At 39.5% G+C, this 20627-nt stretch overlaps 1 protein-coding gene across 2 annotated transcripts in view; it reads left to right on the top strand.

The window, feature by feature from the left end:
• ADAM17 (ADAM metallopeptidase domain 17) overlaps positions 1–20627 on the top strand; it is a 35221-nt gene that overhangs the window by 1045 nt on the left and 13549 nt on the right. The window contains exons 2-10 of one of the 2 annotated variants that reach the window (XM_051616078.1): positions 5777–5863; positions 10878–11010; positions 12412–12545; positions 13516–13604; positions 15604–15772; positions 16552–16682; positions 18396–18485; positions 19552–19665; positions 20240–20384. In XM_051616078.1, the coding sequence (XP_051472038.1) occupies positions 5777–5863; positions 10878–11010; positions 12412–12545; positions 13516–13604; positions 15604–15772; positions 16552–16682; positions 18396–18485; positions 19552–19665; positions 20240–20384 (1092 nt within the window). The remainder of the gene's footprint in view (positions 1–5776; positions 5864–10877; positions 11011–12411; positions 12546–13515; positions 13605–15603; positions 15773–16551; positions 16683–18395; positions 18486–19551; positions 19666–20239; positions 20385–20627) is intronic. The other variant, XM_051616080.1, reaches the window with a different exon arrangement.

Raw genomic sequence — 20627 nt, 5'->3', positions numbered from 1 at the left:
GTGCTTGTGGTTCTGTGCAGACCTCAGCAACTGGGGACTGCAGGAAGTTGGGAAGGATAGGGTTCAGTGGTGGATGTTCCAGGAAGTGCAAGAGAAACAGAACAAACACAGCTTGTCCTTTCAGCATCAGGCAGGTCAGGGAGCTCCTCAAACAGGTTCCATTTTTGGCTGTCAGATTTTTTTGCCTTCTATTTGCTATGAGTTCATGTAATCTTCATTTGATACCTTTCTTATTCTTGGCCTTGTACCATGATGCCTGGACTGTGAGTGCAATTTGATGAAACACTGCATGGAGGGAAAACTCCTTCCTTCTGTTTCTAAACTGACTATTATTGTATTCAGAAGTGGTGAATATGGAAGGATTATAAATACTTTTCCTACCTTTAGTGACTTGCAGACCAATGTAATTTTTCTCTTCTGTCATCTCTTTATTTTGAGGGGGAAAATCTTAGTCTATGTAAAAAGTATCAGTATGGGAAATAATTACTTCATTGGTCTTTGTTACTTTTGCCTATGTGCTTTCTATTTGGTTTTATTATTTATTTATTTTTCTTTGGAGTGTATGACCAGGACTGCAGGCAGTATTAGTGATACAAAGGTACCATGGATTTATAATGATGAATACTTTTGGCTGCGTTTTCTTTCTGAGTAGTTTTTTGGCTTTTTTTTTTTTTTTTTTTTTTTTTTTTTGTAGTTATTCACTAGTCACTCCAAGATCTTTTTTCTTCTGTGTTGTTGTTTTGGGGCTTTTTTTTGTCTTTTAAAATTTTTGAGTGTTAATAGCTGTGCTGAAATACTGAAATACTTTGCTGCACCGGTATAGTGAGGATTATTTTTTTTCCTCACGTTATTTCACATTTATTCATACCTTCAGTTTCATCGAACATTTTGTTGTTCTGTCATTCAGTAAACTAAATATAAAAGCATTTCGTGATTGAGCTATTTCAGAATGCTAGTATATTTGAGACACTGTTTTCCTAGTATCATCTTTAGCCACATGTCTAGGAATTTGCGCTTTGTTTTTGGTACTATTACCCCATTGTCAGGTAGGGAAGTTGAGTGTATTTGTTGATTAGGCCCCTGGATGATACCTGGAGCAGAAATCGATCCTGCCCTTAGCACCTTTCAGGCCACCTGCAGCTAGACCAGTGGCAGTGTACTTGCATATCAGGATTAGCATTTGACCACTTTTGTTTTTTCTGTGCTTTATAGCTCCACTTAATACATTAATGTCCTGTTGCCTTATTGCTAGTTTTGTTGGTTTGCCCTAAAGCCCCTTTTCTTGAGTCTTTGAGGCAGGTCTTTGGATTAATCCTATCAAGACAAGCTTTTGGGGCCCTGCTTAGTCTCCTCTGCAGTGAATGCTAAAGTCAATTCTTCTCTTTTTGTTACTAGCCTTTATCTTTGCAGTTTACTTGTATTACAAGCCCCTTTAATTATTTGGCTGTGTTGTTTCTTTTGATATAATAAAAGCTATCTTAAGTATTAACCTTATGCCTTCTACAGGCTGTCCTTCCAAATAACTTTGCCTACTTTACTGTGGTTTTATGTTCATCTTTTGCTGGAGTTCTGTTGTCCTCATCTTACATACAGCTTGGTTTCTGAAATACCATTTTTTCCTTCTAATAACTTCAGCTTTGCTATTTTGGGAGCTCTGTTTAACCTCAGAGCTTGTGTTTTGTGAACTGAAATCAGATTTCTGGCAAGCAGTAGCTTTAGGGAAGTTTCAAGGATTACGATTTCATGATTTCTATTAAGAACTTTCTTGCTGGTTTCTCTAAAAGTTTAGTTTTTCAGGAAGGAAAAAAAATATTCAGTGAAAAACAAAATTTGACAAAGAATAGAATAAGAGGATAAAAAGACATGGGTAATTTCCCAGCATTTTTTGACTGAAGTAATCTTAGGGTGTGGTGCTCCAGCAGTCTAAACTGATCTAAATTGGGACTGCCACAGTCCTGGCCTCAGATTTCTGATCCTTTCCCCATTTCTGTGAGCTAAGCTGCTTGGAAGCTAAGGCCTTTTTTCTTTTTTCTTTTTTTTTTTTTTTTTTTTTTCAGTAAGTGGTAGTGTATATGTGTTTGGGTGTTTTCTGTTTGTGGAGTCCACTCCTTGGACTAGCTCACAGCATGACTGTGCAGGTACCTGACCTGTTTGTTGAGGGATGACAGTGGTTGTGCTCAAGGTGAGGGGTGAAGGTAGGATGGTATCTACCACAGTTGGTTGCCTTTAGATGTGGTGCTCTTTCTGATGACATTGACAGCAGGGATTAATTTCTGGGAGAAGTTTGACTCCACTAGTCAATACAGTGACTGTTATTATAGTTTTGCCTCTGAAAAATTAATGTCAACTTAAAAAAAAAATTCCTCTCAGTTATTTATCTCTGAAGATAACCTTTTATAGGTATTAAATATTAATGCTATTTGTCTTGGAGCTCAGATGTGTCTGAATTATAACAGGACCTAATGTACTTGAAAAGCACAGCAGTGCAAATACCCAGCTTCAGTGCTGCTGAATATATCACCGAATATATCTGAATATATCAGAGAATATATTTAAATAACTGCTTGAATCTGTTTTACAACACAGTGGTATTGCTAGTGCACTGCCACTAAGCAAGCATGTAGCCAGGATTGCCCACAGTAGTCTATCTGTAAAATGTATCTTACTCTACTGCTATCTCTAGGTAGAGAACTAAAATAAGGAAGATAACTGTTCCTGTCCTGGGCAGATGATATTCTTTGAATCACTCCCTAATGGCCTTTTTCTACCTGCTGTGTTGCACTAAGAAAATCTGAGGCAGATCAACCTGGGCTTGAATTGTTTGCACTCCACACTGCTCAAATACCATGCAGAATTCAAAATTAATTGCATGAGCTGAAGAGAAGATCCATTATGAATAGTTTAGTACAAACCTCTGTAATGCACATCAAAAGACTAGAATTTACAAATTGTTTAGTGGAAAAAAAACAAATTATAGTGGTATTGATGAATAAACTAGGGGAGCTGAGTGATACAGAAGGCAGCATAAAGTTATTCACAGTCAGTTTTGAATTCTGCTTCATACTTGGTGTGACAAAACACAGGAAGTCTGTAAGGCCAGGAATGTAACCAACTGCCAAAGGGTTTAGGAGTTGGAAGCTGGAGGCAAGAGCATGCAGTGAGATAGTGACAAAATCCTTATTTAAGATTAAACTTTGTCCTTCAAGACTCAAGCATCTGTTGGAGACTAAGTGTCTAGTTAAGGACCAAATGTCTAGTTTCTATACTGAAGTCTGCCATTTTTGTCTCTGTTTCTTATCCCATTTTGGTATCTTTGGAAGCAAGCTGACTGTTTTGGGTTGAGCTAGTTTTGCATTTTGGTTCTACAAGTGGAAGGTTGGGTGTGTAGCTCAGCATGCATCACACGGAGGAGAATCCAAGATGCAGCCTAATAGCAGTATGTTGCAGTATGTGGTACCTGCCCGGGATGCTGAGGGATTATTTTAAAATCACTGCAGGAATTTGTAGCTACAGTGTTTCCATAGGTGATGTTACAGGCTAAGTGACAAAGTTACAGTCTTCTGTACACTTTGTCTCCATATAAACAGCAAAAGCTTCATGTAGACATGGCCTTGTTTAATGCAAATTATCAATGTGGCTTTTATGTTGTGGATTGGCTGTCTTCTGTGGAGATACTTAATATCAAAGCTTTAAAGTACTTTCCTCAGCTTTGTTTTCTTTTGTTCATGTGAATCAATGTTTCAATTTCCAACTGAAGGACAAAAAGAAATGATAAAAGTGTACTTCTGGCAGGAGTTATACTGTGTACTCAAAGTCAATAGAGTGAAAAATGTCAACACTATGCTGATTAGTAAGAAATACCCTTAACTATTGCAAGATTGTTGTAAGGGGAACATAATCAAGTGCTCAGTGTGAGTCTGGTTTTCAGAATCAGCAATTTGGTCTGACCTCCGGGCAGCCAAAAAATAAATTCGTGTTTGCATTTAAGAACTGGGTTTTATTTTTCTTTCCCCCCACCGTAAAAACGGGCAACTTCACCACTGCTGTTCATTGCTGATAGCAGCAGTGACTCATCTCGGTTTCACGCTTCTGCTCCTCTGGAATTTTTGTGTGTGCGTATAAGGCCCAGCGTGGTTTCTGCCTGTGGCTGGAAGGGCTGAGCGAAGAAGCGCAGCCAGCCAGCTCTTCCGTGCAGGGTCCTCTGGGTTGCACTCTTAATGTTACACCAGGATTTAATTATGTGTTTAGTAGTCAGTAGAGATTCATCTTTGAGATAGAAGTTTATATTTAACTTCTGCTATAAACAGGCTAATTTCCCCCCCCCCCCCCGCCAGCTTCTTTTATAAACTGCAGGAGTCTGGGTTTTGCCTGTTTCCCAGACTGATCAGGGGAAGTCCTTTGCTGTGTTTAATAAAAGGTTAACCAAGATCCAGGATTCTTTAGCAATCTGTTCTACAGATTTCACATCACACTCAAACTTGATTGTTTTGGGGATGTCCTGCAAACCTCTCGATGGTTCTGATAGTCTTTCTGATGTCTTTTATTATTGCAGATGTATGCCACCATCCTGCCCATATTTATGTTACTTGTGCCCTGCATTTCTTCACAATATCCATCCTTATATTCCTATTTTTTTAAATATATTTTTTTCTCAATATTTACATTTTAAACCTAAGTAGGTACATGGACTGGAGGATAGCAAAGTGTCTCTGTTGTACAGGGAGGCACCAATAGCTGCCGCCCACTTGGTGTTGATCCCTAATTACTGAGGTGTTGAACAAGAACATGGTATGCATTGTGTTCCTTGGTTTCCTGTATAACCCTTTCAGATTGTTACTGAAATCATAAAGTTCTGCCCCTCTGTAATTGTGATGTGCCTTGAATTTTGGAAGGTCATGTCTGAGTGAGTCTAAAGTTGTATTCAAAAGGAGAAGAGATACAGTCAGATGGAGAGGATTGGTCTCACAACTGTAGTCCAGGCAGTAGTTGGTCTCCACGTAGAATCAGCTCCACTGAAGCTTACTTTGTGATACAGCAGGATTTTGTTGCATGATGTTCAAGCACAGTAGTGAGGCTGACAGTTGTTGGGGAGCCAGGCAAATTATCTGTTTCCAGAAAACACTACATCCTGTGACTTGGCTGTTCTTATCTGCAGAACAGATGAAAGTATGTAATTTTCTTTTGGGGGGTATATATATATATATATTTTTTTTTTTTTTTTTTAGCATTGGGTCATATGATGCTGTTCTGGTTTAAGATGAGACAGCTGTATGGCCCATGCTTCACTTTGAATATGAAGATGTTAATTCAGTGGGCTTCCTTATTTTCATAATGTCAATATTCAAGCAGGATATTGCATTCTTTTTTTTTTTTTTAATTTCTTTCCAAAAAGTGCTTTCTACTTTCACTAATAGGACAAGCTGAGATATTAAATAAAGAAAATCCAACATAATACATTTTGTTCCTCACTAGTCCCTCTTTAAGATGTGTTTAGTGAAGGAGAAAATTTGCAAGGTTAGAAGTGTCTGAGGTGTATCATGTAGGACCCACTGGGGATATTAATCTGTATTCAAAACCACCAGAAATAGCAGTTTAATTACCTATCTGGTTTCTGCTAAACAGAATTTGCACCCTTAAGGAAGTATTCACACTGTCCAGAAAGAGATGTCTATTTTACTGTAGGGGAAAAAAATAATCTTTGGAGTAGTATGATGGTGCAGCTATATGAACGAATTTTTCCTGAGATGAGCTAAAAGGGTGTCTTGTAAGTTATTAGCTTTTCCATGGTATCCCTCCCTGGGCACTTCTGAGTGTGTGGATCTTCAGTGTACCTGCAGGAAGAGGACAGCACAGCTGGTAGATGGTAAGTCAGCAGCCTGCTTCACTTCCCAGTGTGAGCTCTGCCTAACTGTACCCTGAGGCTTTGTCTGCACTGCACTGGTGACTAACTGAATCGGGGCACCCTGTTTTCTCACATTGTTTAGCAAGTTTGGTGTTGTTTGGATCAAGTAAAACACATGCCTTTAAAAACATTCAGCAATGCTGACACGGCTGACCGTTTTTACTAACATGTTTGTCTAGAAATGTGTTTAAACAGAGTGTAAACCTTTATCCTCTTATGGTTTATAAGTAGGCTGACATACATTGGGTTCTTGCTTTGAACCTGTTTCTTACACAAGTTCATCTGCTCACATACACTCAGTGAGCAAAACAGCAGCCGCTCTTTGGTGGAAACAAGTAAATGTGATTTATCTAAACTGTTAAAAGCATGGTCTGTTTTGCATGGGATAAGTGTTTCAATTCACTTTGTCATTGGCAATGGTTCTGTACCAGCTGTACTGGAGAAAGATGTAACAGCGTGTGTAATGAGCTGTTACGGAACAGCTTTCCCACAGACAGGTCTTCTCAATGTGTCCTCTTCATCAGCAGTCTCCTGAAAGCAGTGTAAACTGTTAAGAGAAGGTACCCATAAACATTTAGGCATGACTGCATCACCTCCTGACTGGTGAAGACACTCTGTGTGGACCAGCTGAGATATGAATGTATTGGCCTTTTCCATTAGCACTTTCTGGAATGGTGCTCCAGTCAAGTGATCCTGCTGTATTGCAGCCAGTAACCGGCTGTTACCTAAACATGAGGGCAGCTGTTTTGTGTAGGGTGATGGAGACATGCTTTAGCTCATGTAATTAAGGTTGTAAAGACTCCAGTCTGTGTTTCCTGGTCCAGATTCTGACTGAGGCTGTGAATTATATTTGAGGTTATTACATTTGGTTACTTTAATGAAATATTTTCATGTATGAAGAAAAGCGTAATTTGGAGAATAAAAAAATAAATAGTAACAATAAAGAATATGGAGCCCTTTAACCATTCAGCTGAATTGGAAAAATTATTAGTTGCTTTTGATAGATGTTAGATACCTATTGGAAATCAGCTCAAGATCAGTACCAAGGCTGTAGCTGATGAGTGCTGCAGTAAATACAGACTGGAGCCCTTTCTTCAGTTTTGGAGATTGCAGTCTGCAAAATCCTCCCTGAGTGTGTTCGCTGTGCTTGTTCTAGGGCTACTTTCTGTAGGCTTGTCATCCCATCCCAGTGCCTTTTGATGGGAGATTTATTTCTGCTTTTATTCCCTTTGGCATGGTTGGAGAAATAACTGCAATCATTCCTGCAAACCCCTCTGATGCTCTTGTGAACAATTTTAAACTCTGAAAGTAATGTTTGTAAATATTGTTGGATCTTGTGTTTAAAGTAGACACATTTTCTGTCACTGAATAATTGTGAAGAGAGTTTTAAAAAATATTAATTATATCTTCTGGGTTAAAACTTTGATTCTAGATAAGTTTAACCTTTCTATAAATGATGCAATGCAAAAGAATGCGCATGAATTGTTTCACTTGCCACATTTACTTGTTGCTTTCTGGCCAATAGATTTCGGCATGAGATCATGGGAATGTACTGTTCTGCTTATGAAAGCTGGTTGGAGAAGGATGCCATTGGTATTTGAATTGGTAGCTGAGTACAGGAAGAGAAACTTCTTCTTTTGAAATACATGCGGTGGCCTCCAACTCAGTGAGCTAAGCTGTTGCCCAGCACATTCTTGAGCTCTTTGCTGCTGGAGTAGCCTGCTGCAATGCATACTGGCCCATAATTTATATAAAAGATACTTTACCATGTTCAGTTGCAGAGTCTAGTGGCAGTAGGCTTGAAATGAGGGGAAAGAGAAGGAGGAAGGAGTTGGTGAGTTTAAAGTTGGAAGCGGAGTAAAAGTCACTGCTGTGGATTTCTTCTTGAGAAATTTTGGGGTATTGTCTTTGATGTTCTTCCCCTGTTTCTTTTACAAGCCTGATGTGTGCATGTTCTGAGAAGGTCCCCCCATCAAGACAGAAGGTGTAATAAGGTGAAGGCTGGCAATCATAAAGGAATATTTGGAATATCAGATGAAATTAAGGTATCCTTCTCCAAAAAGAGAGGAATGCAGAGATCTAGGAGGGGCCGGAAAGGAAGAAACCACAGGAAAGTGGTTTGGGAAAACCTGAGTCAGCGCAGTGCTATTGAAGCCTATGGGAAATTACTCTTGGAACATAGTGAAGAAAATGAAGAAGGAATGCCAGAAAGATTGTTAAACTTGAACAAAAACTATTCAAGTATATGCTTGCTGTAGCTCCCATCCATATAATCCTGTACAGTTGGGCTCTGTACAGTTCTCTATTTTGCTTAAAATAATGATGCTTCATCTTTTATTTTCAATAAGCCCTGACCATGGATTCATTTTCACAGTATGTAAATTTTACATTAAAATTGTTGTTTGAGTGTGTTACTGAAATATTTTTTCACATCCATCTGATACCTGAATTAGTTCACAGATCTAGGCCTAGCAGCAGCATTTCTTAAGTCTTTGCTTATGTCGCAAGTACATTTTAAAGCAAACAAATTTAGGAAGGGTAAGAGGAAATGCAAACAAGTGCATTCTTGTTTCAGGGTTACAGGAACTAGGAGTGTCCTGTGTTTCATTTGTTACTTTAACAGAATTGTCTTACTCATCTCCTTCAACTCTGGAAGTCTTGTTCTTACTACATTTCCCATGTCTCAGACATTTCCAGAAGTGTTTGTGTGTGTTGAGGTGAAGCAGGGTTTCTGAAGCTCTCCTTGCCTACCAAATAAAAGCAACTAGTTTATTTAGCTGATTTCTCAGTTCTCTTTCCATGAAACTGAGACTGGCAGTAGTGGCAGCTGCATCTTGCTCTTTGGCATGACCTTCCCCTGGTTCTGGGCCATACTTTGCAGGCAGAGGTGGGAAGGGGCAGAAGGAGTGTTTTGCAGCTGGGGTTGTGCCTCTTGGGCAGGCCTTGGGCTCAGTAAATCCCCAAGCAGTGCAGTGGTACCATGGTACCACACCTCTTTTGCTTCATGGCCCACATACCACACGCACTTGCTGTGTATCACAAATGTAAATTTGGTATCCCATATATCAACATTCACCCTAATTGAGGGGTCTGCTCTAGCTTTGTTGGAAGAATCTGAGGTTTAATTAAAACACTTTAGGACTGGACAGTTTCATGAAGGTTTTTTTCAGAATGTCTTTTCCCTGCTCCTCTCTACCCTCCTTGGCACAGAAGAGGAAAAAAAAACCCACACCATGATCGAAGGTGGTGGAAACTTGCCTGTGTGTATAACCCAAAACACATGGTAATCGATTGCAGGTGCTTTCAACCTGTGGGTTGTAAACAGAAATCAGGAAATTCCAACTGCACTGCCCTTCCTGTGTTGCTCAATGGCAGGGGAGGGGCAGCTGGGGAGGGAGAAGCCTGGGAACCACTGCTGGAGAAGGGAGCTGTGTTGTCTGTCCATCACTTGGTTAGTAGGTCTGGTGCTGTGAGGGCAAGAGAGCTGTGAGGGTCATCTTTGTTCCTGCAGCTCCCTCACTTCCAGTGTACAGAAGCACACGTGTGCACATACACTGGTGGTTAATTCTCCATACCTTCCCCCCTTGCAAAGAAAAATCAAGGTGCTTATCTTGGCTTAATCAGTGTGCTTGTTCTTAAAGGCTTTCTTGGGCTTTAGAGACATGTATTTGGGGAAAAATGATGGCACTATGTGGCAGGTTTATAAAAAATAAATAAAAAAAAATCAGGAGTTACACCAATCTAGATTTCAAGTTGGCAGTGTTGGCTTGTTGCACAAGAGCCAGTAAAACTCAGCTTACTAGTGGTGCTGTTTAGAAGTTCTAGAAAATATGTGAGGTTACTTGGTTGACTGGAGTAAGCTAGTGATCAGGGGCCCTAAGAAGTGGAAGGCCATCTTCATTAATGTAAACCCATTTTGGTAGCTATCATATCTGGTTTAGAAGCACAGATGGAAACGGAAGGGGAAAAATGGGAATTTTTAAAATAAAGAATGACTGGATGAGCACTTTTGCCTCTTGTAAAACACAGCTGACTCCTCATTTGGTGTAGTGAAAAGAGTGAACACCTCTGGCAGAGAAGGAAGTTGCCAGTGTGGGGATAAGGGCCTCTGTATAAGGCTGTAAATGGCAGATTAATTGATTGGTGCTGCTGGAAGCAAAGGTAGTTGTCAGGTGTCTCACTGGGTGGTGGGTGCTGCAGAGTGGAGAAGCATGGTTGGGTGCTCCTGGCAGGGGTATGCCTTCAAAAGCAGCAGGAGGCTTTGTCAGCAAGAGTCAAACGTGGTTGGCAGCCAGCATTGTGCACTTGTTAATGCTGGAAGAATCTGCAGAATACTGACCTGAATTTGTAATTTTTGTGCTGCTCCCCATAGGGGTTCGGGCCCTTGGTCTCCATCCTCTGTACAAGTTTTTGTTTTCTGATTAGGGAAATCAAGGCAGTTTTGCATGGTGATATGGGAAAGCAGGGTACCTGGAGGTGCCTCTTTAGATGTTTCTGATTGACTATGCTACACAGACATCTTTTTGGCTGCTATTGGACAGAAAGTTAATAAATGCAGTCCTGATATGCAGTGAATCTGCAGATAATTCTTAGGTTTAATTATTTTCTTCTTTAGACTCGGATAGGGACCAGCAGGTGAGGAGTAATTCACTGCAAAGAAGTGGGGACTTCTCCTCCACTTAATTTCTGGGGGCAGCCAGGGACGCTGTTAGCTCTGCATATCTGAGGCAGTAAAAATGATGGGTTGGTTTCTAAAAAATGGCTGTAATAAGTGAATTAACTTCTTTGTGTGCCTCTCTTTAGATTGTGCCTTGTCTCGCAGTACAATTTCTACTTACCTGCACAAAATGCGCCTTTACAGAAATTATCAAGTTATCCTAAAGTTAGAGCTTGCTGTGGAAATCAGAGGCTCTGTTTTGTTGCTTTACCTATGCATTTGTGATAGAAACTAAAACTTTCCTTGTTGCTCTTCCAGACACAATTGAGTCCATACTTTCAGACTACGACATCCTTTCTCAGTCTAGCATCCAGCAGCACTCACTGAAGAAGAGGGACCTCCAGCCTGAGGCACATGTAGAGAGACTCTTAAGTTTTTCAGCCCTGCAAAGGTAATTTAATAAGCAGCAATGAAACAGTCTCATATTTCCCTTCAGTTTGTGATGAATAATGCACAGTTCCAAACTCGAAGTTACCTTGTTTTCTGACATGACTGGCCGTTTCTTCTAAGTTAGTGATCTGCATGGTTATATGACTTCAAAGAGGAAAAATAAGTTGCATTTTATTAAGTCTGTTTGCTGAAGTGTCAGTGATTTAAGATTTCTTTAGCTTTAGTTTCTTGTAAATTACTTCCACTGATTCACAGAATCACAGATCCACTTTCACCTCATCTTGCAATATGTCATAATTCTTGACAGTCCTCTGGTTCCTGAAAATCTGTGTCTTCAGTTTGGGGATTGTGTGTGATATGCCGCCCAGGAGATTTATTACATTTTTCATGGAGACTTAATCCTCTTCCTACTGAGGGTATATTTCCTGCTCAATAAAACACTCGTAATAATTTTTGAATAAGATGGGAAATAGAAGCACAGGTGACAGGGGAAAGAGAGGTAGAAGAGAGCAGACATGAAGGTTGTTGGATTTTTATTCTGAGTGTCATGAAAGTGCCTTACAAGTATTTGAGTGCTGAAACTCTGAATCTAAAATGGAGGAGCAGGGTGAGCATCACGCTATGTATTAGCAAGTGGAGGTTGATTTTGTTCATCTGACATCTTTGTCTTCTGTGTTCTCATGTGCCTTCCCACGTCTGTCATCTACAACTACAACTGTTGTGCAAGTTGCTGTGCATATTTTTTGAATCTCTAAATGTTTGGAGGGGTAATTTTAAAGTATTGAGTATAAAAGCTTAATGGGATTAAATGTCTGGCTGTCCCTGTTTTGCACTGCCTCATGCACCCTGACTTTATGATGAGGTTGCAATACTGCCAATGATAATTACAGAATAATTGCAGGGGGCATAACAAAAATCTTTGACCCAAAGCCCACATAAACCAAACGCCCATTAGGCTCATTCCAGAGAAGATTCTCTACTTCTTGGGATAGCCTTTAGTTTTTGTGACAATGTATCATAAAAATCTAAAGAGATCAGATTTCTGTTTATGGTCTTCTGATTGTATAACTTAAAGATTATTTAATTTAAAATAGATGAACAAATCCATTGTTTTTCTTTAAATAGTTACCAGTAACTGGTTTTACTTGTCTGCAAAAGGAAAAGGTGCATCATGAGCAAACCAGAACTGTTTTAGATACGGGGGTTTACTTTTTTTAATTGAACATCTTTGACTCTTAAAAAAAATCTTTGCAGTTATGAATTACAAAATAGAGGTTTTTGTAGTCTGCTTATCAGAATGAATGCTTTCTAACTTCTTTCACACCCTTAGTAAAATGGAGACTGGTTTTATCTGTTATGTGTATACTTTCTTAAAAATAAATGGAAGTAAATTCTTTTACAGGCACTTTAAACTATACTTAACTGCAACTGCTGAACACTTTTCAGAAAAATTTCAAGCATTAATTGTGGATGGTGAAGGCAAGGAAAAGGAGTATCGTGTTCAATGGCAAGACTTTTTCACCGGACATGTTGTTGGTTAGTATGGACTAGACTGCATATCAGTGCTGAGAAAGTACAGCTTTGCACAAGTCTCTTGGCCAAAGTAAATGGTGTATTGCCCTCATTTTCATCAGATGTGGTTAGGATGAACAAGTAAACTTAGTTCTCATCCTCCTTGGGTTTTCTGGTTTTGTTTTTTGTGGAGTTTTTGTGGTGGGTTTGGGATTTTTTTTAGGTTTGATGGGTTGTGGGGTTTTTTTGAGCTATTGTACCCAGGTTCTGAGATAGGGCTTTTCTGTTTAGTTTGGCAGAACACAAAGGTATAATTTACTCAAGCAGTAGCTTGTGGTTTGTTTTTTTTTTTTACTTTTAATTATGGTGGTGGCTTTAATTCCAACTGGAATGTAGGACTTGAATATTCCTTGTCCTGGAACATAAGGCCCCAATAGTTAGTTGTGATATTACATATTGTAATGTTATTCCAAAAGACATTAAGATGGTTCTCTGCAGACTACTTTCCTGTAAGTTAAGAGTGTCTTTCTGCAGATAAAGAGTGTGTGGCTCCATTTAAGTCCATCACTAATGCTTCCGCTAAGTTGTTTTGATTTTTATGTGGCCTTTGTGATGTGGTAAAGGTCTTTTCCACTGGAATGCAGGCTGATGCCATGGAACTGCTGTCTGACAGTAGTAAGATGCAAGCTGCTTTTATTGGCAGAAATACTCTGGGTCCCATTACTAATCCCCACAGCCATCTCAACATGTTCTGCAAAATTATCTATTGAATCTGAGTCTTTATGACCATGACCATTGAGAAGTTAAGGTTGGGGGGTAGTGCTGGTTCATTTCTTATTTTCTTTAAGCTGGACAGTGTAGTGCTCTTCAAGGACTGAGGAAGGTAATTCTGCTTGAAGTTTAAAAACAGTTTTTAAAAAACACAACAGTGTCCATGCAGGAGTGTGAGCAAATAAAGCTGAATTAATTTTATTTTTCCTTGCTTATGTCAAAGGAGAGCATAATTCCAAGGTTTTGGCACATATTGGGGATGAAGACTTTACAGTAAGAATCAGTACTGATGGAGAAGAGTACAATATAGAGGTATGATTTACTGTTGAAAGGAATATTCCAACAGTCATCTCTTTTCCCTGTGGGTGTTTCTCTTCCTATTTAGTCACTATAACACCTCTGTAGCTCTAAATAGACTTGGTGGTGGTGTTTGTTGTGAGTCGAGAGGAGGGAGAGAAATGTGAAACCAATTTGACTTTCACAAGTGCTGAATTTTATTAGTAACTGACATTCTCTGACATTTGCATGCTTGATATACATCAGGGAAAAGGTATGTTTTACACAAGAAAGGGGTTTAGAAACAGAGTTAATAATCGGTGGTGATCATGTCCTGTAGAATAACAAACTCTGCAGCTTTCTGAGCAAAGTTGAGGTCTGTTGAGTTTTCTAACATTTTTGCTTTGACTCTTTAAGCTTTATTTGAAAATCTGCTATTTCTCCCTGCTCCCTTGTTTCTTTTTTACACCATTTTAATTGTTTGTGTTATTTTAAACTATTTGGTTAAAAAAAAAAGAAGTAATTAGAGACTATCCAAATGAGTTGTTCAGTGCAGTATATTCCCAGACACAAGCTGTATGAGAATGGCTGAATAACAGTAATTATGGCTGACTGTTATATGGGTATTATAATTGTCTTCAAACCCAAGGATATGCAGAATTATGGGTAAACTTGGGAAATCCAGTGTGTTAAAGTATGAAAATGTGATTGGAGTACCCAAACCGCTGTGCTTGTGTTTTGCATTAAGAGCATATAGCAGCCATTTGATTGTGGTTTCTTAAGCATTTTGGGGTTTGTGGTCCAGAGTAATGCAAGCATGTCTCATTTCCCACACAGCCAGCCCTGTCGCTCCTCGCTGGCTGTGTCTGTGCAGCTTAAATAAAGGCCAGCAGTAGCTTGGAGGCTCCAGCTTGCCCACATCCTAGCTGCCAACATCCCAGAATCAGCTTTGGCCCCTAACCAGTCTGGATAGGATGATGCCCCCGTGCAGTGTTGTGTGCCTCAGTCCATTCCCAAGAGGCAGCATGGACAAAGGCTTTCTGGTGTTGCCTTCCTTTGCTTTCACGGTCCTCCTGCACCATTTGGAAAGGATGCAGGTCTTCATATAAACCCCTGGTGCTCTTGTACTTTGCCCTAGGATGCAAAATCTGTGCCCTCAGTTTTGCAGTGTAGACACATGGCTGCAGGGCCAGCACAGCCTTTTTTCATTTCAGGATTTTTTAGCTGTGGACCAAAAGCACAGTATGCTAAGTAATAGTTGTCTGAAGTTGGAAGACCACTGCCTTAAGGGCAAAAGGAGACCCACAAGTGCTCTGCAGTGCTGACATGGGTGGTCTGTATTTCTTGGCCTTGCCCAAAGAACAGCCCCTGGCTGTGTTGTATTTGGTGATGTTGCTGTAGCTGTTCTGTACAGATAATAATAGGGACACGTTGGTTAAACAAAAATGATGGTCAGTATGTGTTTGCTATGGGAATTAGGAAAACAGTGGAACTTCATGGTTTTCTTTGCTTTTGGAGAAATCTTCATGATTATAAGTGACTTGGGTAGCTATTGAACATGGAGGAGCCTGCCTTCTGCTGTGAAGACTGTGTTCTGCTGTGCACTTAGATATTCTCTGTTATCTGCCAGCTCCTGTGCTTCTGGTCAGTGCATTTGTTAGCACAGTCTAAGCATCTCCCCCTTGGCTGTGCCAGTCTCCCTGCAGTTACAGAGGGAGTGGGTGAGCCTGAGATGCCTCCTCAGCTTGCTTATATTCTGGAGTGAAAGAAAAATTCTTTCTCTTCCACAGCTTTATCAGCTGGCTGCCGCTGCTCTCTTGAGATGATCTTTGATTTTTGGATGCCAACATAAAAATGTTGGGATTCTTTTGGCTTTCTTGGGGATGCTGTTTTATCAGACTTATTACTATGGTTTGATTATTGGAGTCCAATGTATTTGTGTGTACACATAACTACAGTTTTTTTAATATAGACCTAGTCTTTGCATTCATTGTGTTCCTAACTAGTTGTATTTTTGTTCTTCTTTTGATGTCAGCCACTGTGGAGATTTGTAGATAATGTGCAAGATGAAAGATTGCTGGTCTACAGATCTGAAGATATTAAAGATTTCTCAAGATTGCAGTCCCCCAAGGTGTGTGGTTATTTAAAGCTGAATGAAGAAGAACTGTTGCCAAAAGGACTGGAAGACAGGAAGCAAAATGAATGTGAGTGTCCATACCTTGGGAGAGCAGCATCTTTGAAACAAATGCTTGAATTCTGGCTGTGTTGACAAGTAAGATCAGAACCTGGGCAATAATCTGTGTTGCTACTTCTAGTTTAACTATTAAAGCAGCATTCTTCTTCATGCCCACTCCCTAATCAAAAAAAGGCCCAGTTGAAGGAAGAAACTGTCACATGGGCCATGTTTCTTCTGGCTTGTTGAGAGCATGTTTGGCCCTACCAAACTCTTGGCTATGGAGAGGAAGCTACTTCACCAGGCCTGAGTAGCATTCGGTGTGATAGCAGGCAGCAGTATAAGTGAACATTAAAGCAACTATACTTCTGTGCACTGTGCAGCAAGACCTCTTTGCCCTCAGTGGTCATTCTAAGAATCCATTTTGAGTTTTTTGAGTTTTGGGTCTCTTCCTTCTCTCCTCAGTTGTGGCAACAGAGATATGGGGATAATGACTAGGAACAGGAGGAGGAAAAGGGGTTAAGGCCGAGATGATGACTGTAAAAGCTCTGTAGGTAAATCTGTTGAATGTCTCAATTTCACTACTGTATGTTTGCTTCCTTACAACAAGTTTAAGGACTGTTACGAAGACAAAGTTTAAGGATACTTTTTTTAAAAAAAGCAACCAAAAACCAAACCCAAGATCAAACATCCCCCAGTGTCTCCAAAACCCCACCTGGACTCACATTATATCTTATATAGGGGTAATAGACACAACAGTGGTGGTTTTATCAAGTGTTTGTTTAATTATATTTATAATGTTCACATTAGCAAGCATCCGTCGGAAGAAAAGAGCTGTTACAGACAACTCCAAAAACACATGCAAGATGTTGGTAGTGGCTGATCATCGTTTTTTCAAGTATATGGGCCGTGGGGAAGAGAGTACTACTATAAACTATTTGGTAAGTAAGTGTACTTTGTTACTATTTGCTGCAGGAAATGGAGAGGAAAAAGTAGTGCTTCAGTAGTTAAAACAACATACAGCTTATGCTACTTCTCTACAACATATATATTTACATCATGACAGTGTGTGCTTTTTACCTGAAAAAGTGCTAAATCATGCTTTAAAAATATTTTATTATGATTATATGGTAGTTAAATTGTCTTAAAGTTTCATTTCTGCCTAAAAAATGTTATTTTTCCTGTCAGAGGTTTAGAATCTCCTGGATTTTTAATTCCACTGTAAATGATACAAGCATCTTTAAAGTTCAAGCATGTTTAAAGTTCACACAAGAGACAAAAGCAGCTTCTATATTTTTTATTTCTAATTATTCCAGGATTCTCTGTCCAAAGCAGTAAAATTGAAGCAGGCACAGTAAACAATTAGTGTGATTGTACATGAGTGTTGTGACTTACCTTCAGCAGGCAGCTTGGCCCCACTCAGCTGCTTTCTCACTCCTTCCTGGTGGAATGGGGGAGAGAATCAGAAGGGTAAAGATGACACAACTTGAGGGTAGAGATAAGAGCAGTTTAATAAATAAAGCAAAAGCTGTGCACACAAGCAAAGCAAAATTAGGAATTAATTCACTGCCGTCCGTCAGGAGGTGGGTGTTCAGCCATCCTCAGGAAAGCAAGGCTCCATCACATGTACTGGTTACCAAGTAACTCAGCCAAAACTAGTACAAAGGGATTGTATACCTGACAAGTTTGTGTGAAATAGACTGCCTATCCACAGCCTTTCAGCAGAAGTGGAGTGTATGGGTTTGGGGACTCAAAACAAAAACAAGTTAAACCACTTTTGGAGGCCTGCCCTTTGCCAAGAGTTCTCTGAGCCCGAATCTTTGAAATGCTAATCACTTTGATCCATCTTTACTGGCTTTTTGACCTTTCTGTCCCCAGAAATGTTTACATTTCTCAGGTAACAGAGTTTCAATTAATGTATTTGCAGAGATGCTCTTGTCTCAGTATCTGACATGTACTTCTTCCAGCCTAACCTACTGTTGTATTTCCTGGATAGATGTGTACTGTAAACAACACAGTGAGTGGAAAACTAAAGCATAAATTATTATGGAGTGGTTCTGAATGTCACTTTTCATTCTGAGCAAGTTTGATCATTTGTAATTAGTAGAAGGTGGTTTTTAAGAAGATGAGAACAGCACAAAAACGGATGTATTGATAGCGAGCACTGACAATAGACTTTCTAGAACCTTGTACTTGAACCATAATGAGGAAAATAATAGGTTTTCTGATGGAGAGGGAAGCAGGCCTAAAGCATCAGCTAAAGTATTTAAGCATCGTGCTAAAACAAAGCAGTAAAAGCAACTTCCTCCTCTGCCCTTCCCCTCAAAGAGACATAGAAAACTAGTATATGAACAAAACATTTCACAAGATGTCTTGTTAATTAATATTATCACTCTTCTACTATACAAAAGAAAGTGATAAATGGGAAAGTTTGTACAGGTTTTCTATGATGGAAAATGTTCAGGGATGTTTAATAATACTTTCTGGATCCAAGTGCTGTTGTTTCTGGAACAGCAAGTATGTCTTTTATGTTAGATGAGGTTCAATTTTCATTTGAAGTGTTTCTAGATAAGTATGTTGCAGCTTCCCAGTGGGTTTTGAACTTTATTACATGAAAATTTGAACTAAATAACTTGTTTTTCTTTTCTACATAGATTGAATTGATAGACAGAGTGGATGACATCTACCGAAACACGTCCTGGGACAATGGGGCCTTCAATGGGTACGGCATACAGATAGAGCAGGTATCCACTGAACTCTCCACGGGCTTCTAGTTTCATAGATCAGGATATGTTTTGGATATCAAGGTTTCTGATCATTTCACCTGGATTAGGGATAAAATAATCAAATCCTACAATATGAACCCCAGCCAGGAGCACACTGAAATAGCTTGCCAGAGGTGGTGTTAATGTTCTGACACATCGTATCCATTTTCACTTTCTTGCAGCTTTTGAGATACGAGTTTTCAGGGAGATTCTTTTGTATTTAATGTCAATTCAAAGGTGTGGGGTTTTTTTTCCAAAATATGAGCAATTCTTGTTTCTGTCAGGCACATACGCTTTCTAAATCATGTGTTTGATGTTTGTGTCTGTGGCTAGTGATTAGCTTAAAAGCCTGAGTGGGGCCCAAACATAGATGAAAAAGACACATTCTCTTGATACTATGATGGTGGAGAGGCTGATATAGGAAGGACACATGGGATGTAGTGGCTACAATTTTTATGACTGGTCCTGAAAGTTAGTGCACAGAAATCTGGAAAGGAATGTAAAAAGAAGAGGAACCCTTCGGCTTGGAGTACTCCCAAGAGCTGTGATGTGAATGTGAGGACTCATGGTACAAGCTAGCTGCCCCTTTGCTGGGAATAAGTCTGCAGGAACAAGGAAGCAGAATTAATTGGATGGGGAGGGGGAAAGAACATGATGCACTAACTCTAGGTTACTGGGAAAGTAGAATCCTTTAAAATATATTTTGGTTAGCTAGAACTCTGAAATCATTTGGGGTTATTTATATTAGATGTAAATCATGGTTGTATTTGTGTGGTCTTTTTTGATAGAGTAGCATGCATCTCAAAGCAGAATGTTACAGTGAAAACTGTTGATGTTGCTCTGTAAAATGGCTTGTGTAGTTCACTACAATGAAGTCAGTGTATCTTGACTAGCAGGCTGAAAAGTTAACATTAGAAGCATGCCGAGTCTGAATTTTTCTTCTTGCAGATCTGTTGAGACATTTAAGATTACATTGAAAGCTTTTCTGTAGCTGTAAAATTGATCAAAATTCCTCTACATTGTTGTTGTCCTTTTTGAAATGTAGATTCTCATCCACAATGAGCCAAGTCCTGTAGAACGTGGAGAAAAACATTACAATATGGCAAAAAGTTACCCAGATGATAAGAAGGATGCCTGGGATGTGAAAATGCTGCTAGAGGTAGGTTGACTCTTGAAAAATTGTGCCACTTACAGAGAATTACTCGTTCATACAGCTGCTCTGTGGTATCAGAGGAAGACTCCTCTACTTCATTTGCATGAGGTATGTTACAGAAAATCAAACTAGTTGCTGTGCCCTGTAGCCTGTGGTAAATTGTGTAATTATAGAGCACACACCCCATAGTATTATTTATAAATACTTATAAATACTAAAAACTTATTGTATTATTAATAATTATTAAGGCCTGAGTCAGAAAGGCAATCCTGATATGTCTGGCCCTGAGACTGGCTGCCTTGTGACCTTCATCAAATTATTGTGCTTGGTTTTCCCCTCTCTGAGAAAAGGAGAAACAAACAGACACATTATGTAAATGATCTGTACAATGTGCTTGGGTAGTCATTTAATTTTCTACAACTCTGTAGGACAGACATCAGCTGCTTTTTTTCGACTTAACCAGTTCTAGAAGGTGCCTGTCTGGCACATTAGATAAATTTCTGTATCTATAGACTTCTAATATACACTGTAAATATTTTGCAAAGATTTGACTTTTTTTTTTTTTTCCTTCTCTTTAAAGCAATTTAGCTTTGATATTGCTGAGAAAGCAGCTCATGTGTGCCTTGCTCATCTCTTCACATATCAAGATTTTGACATGGGAACACTTGGATTGGCTTATGTTGGCTCTCCCAGACCTAACAGCCATGGTGGCATTTGCCCTAAAGGCAAGGCTTCTTTTTTTTCTCTTCCAATTGTGAGTTGAATGCTAGTTTTTATTTGTGTTTAATCTTCTTCTCCAACTTTTGCAGAGTATGATTTGTAGATTTTGGCTAGAATAGATGGCCATTCTTTTGACTGGAGCTGGAAAAAGAAGGGAAAGGAAGGATAAAAGTCCCTAAGCTCTCTGGTGTGAACAAGCTGGCTAGAACAAATCCTAGACCAAGGGCTGCCTTGTATCGGCAGCGCTT

This window comes from Apus apus, chromosome 3 (assembly GCF_020740795.1).
Source record: "Apus apus isolate bApuApu2 chromosome 3, bApuApu2.pri.cur, whole genome shotgun sequence".
Classification (NCBI taxonomy): Eukaryota; Metazoa; Chordata; class Aves; order Apodiformes; family Apodidae; genus Apus; species Apus apus.
Note: the sequence above shows the minus strand (reverse complement) of the source record. Positions and strands in the feature narration are given on the sequence as shown.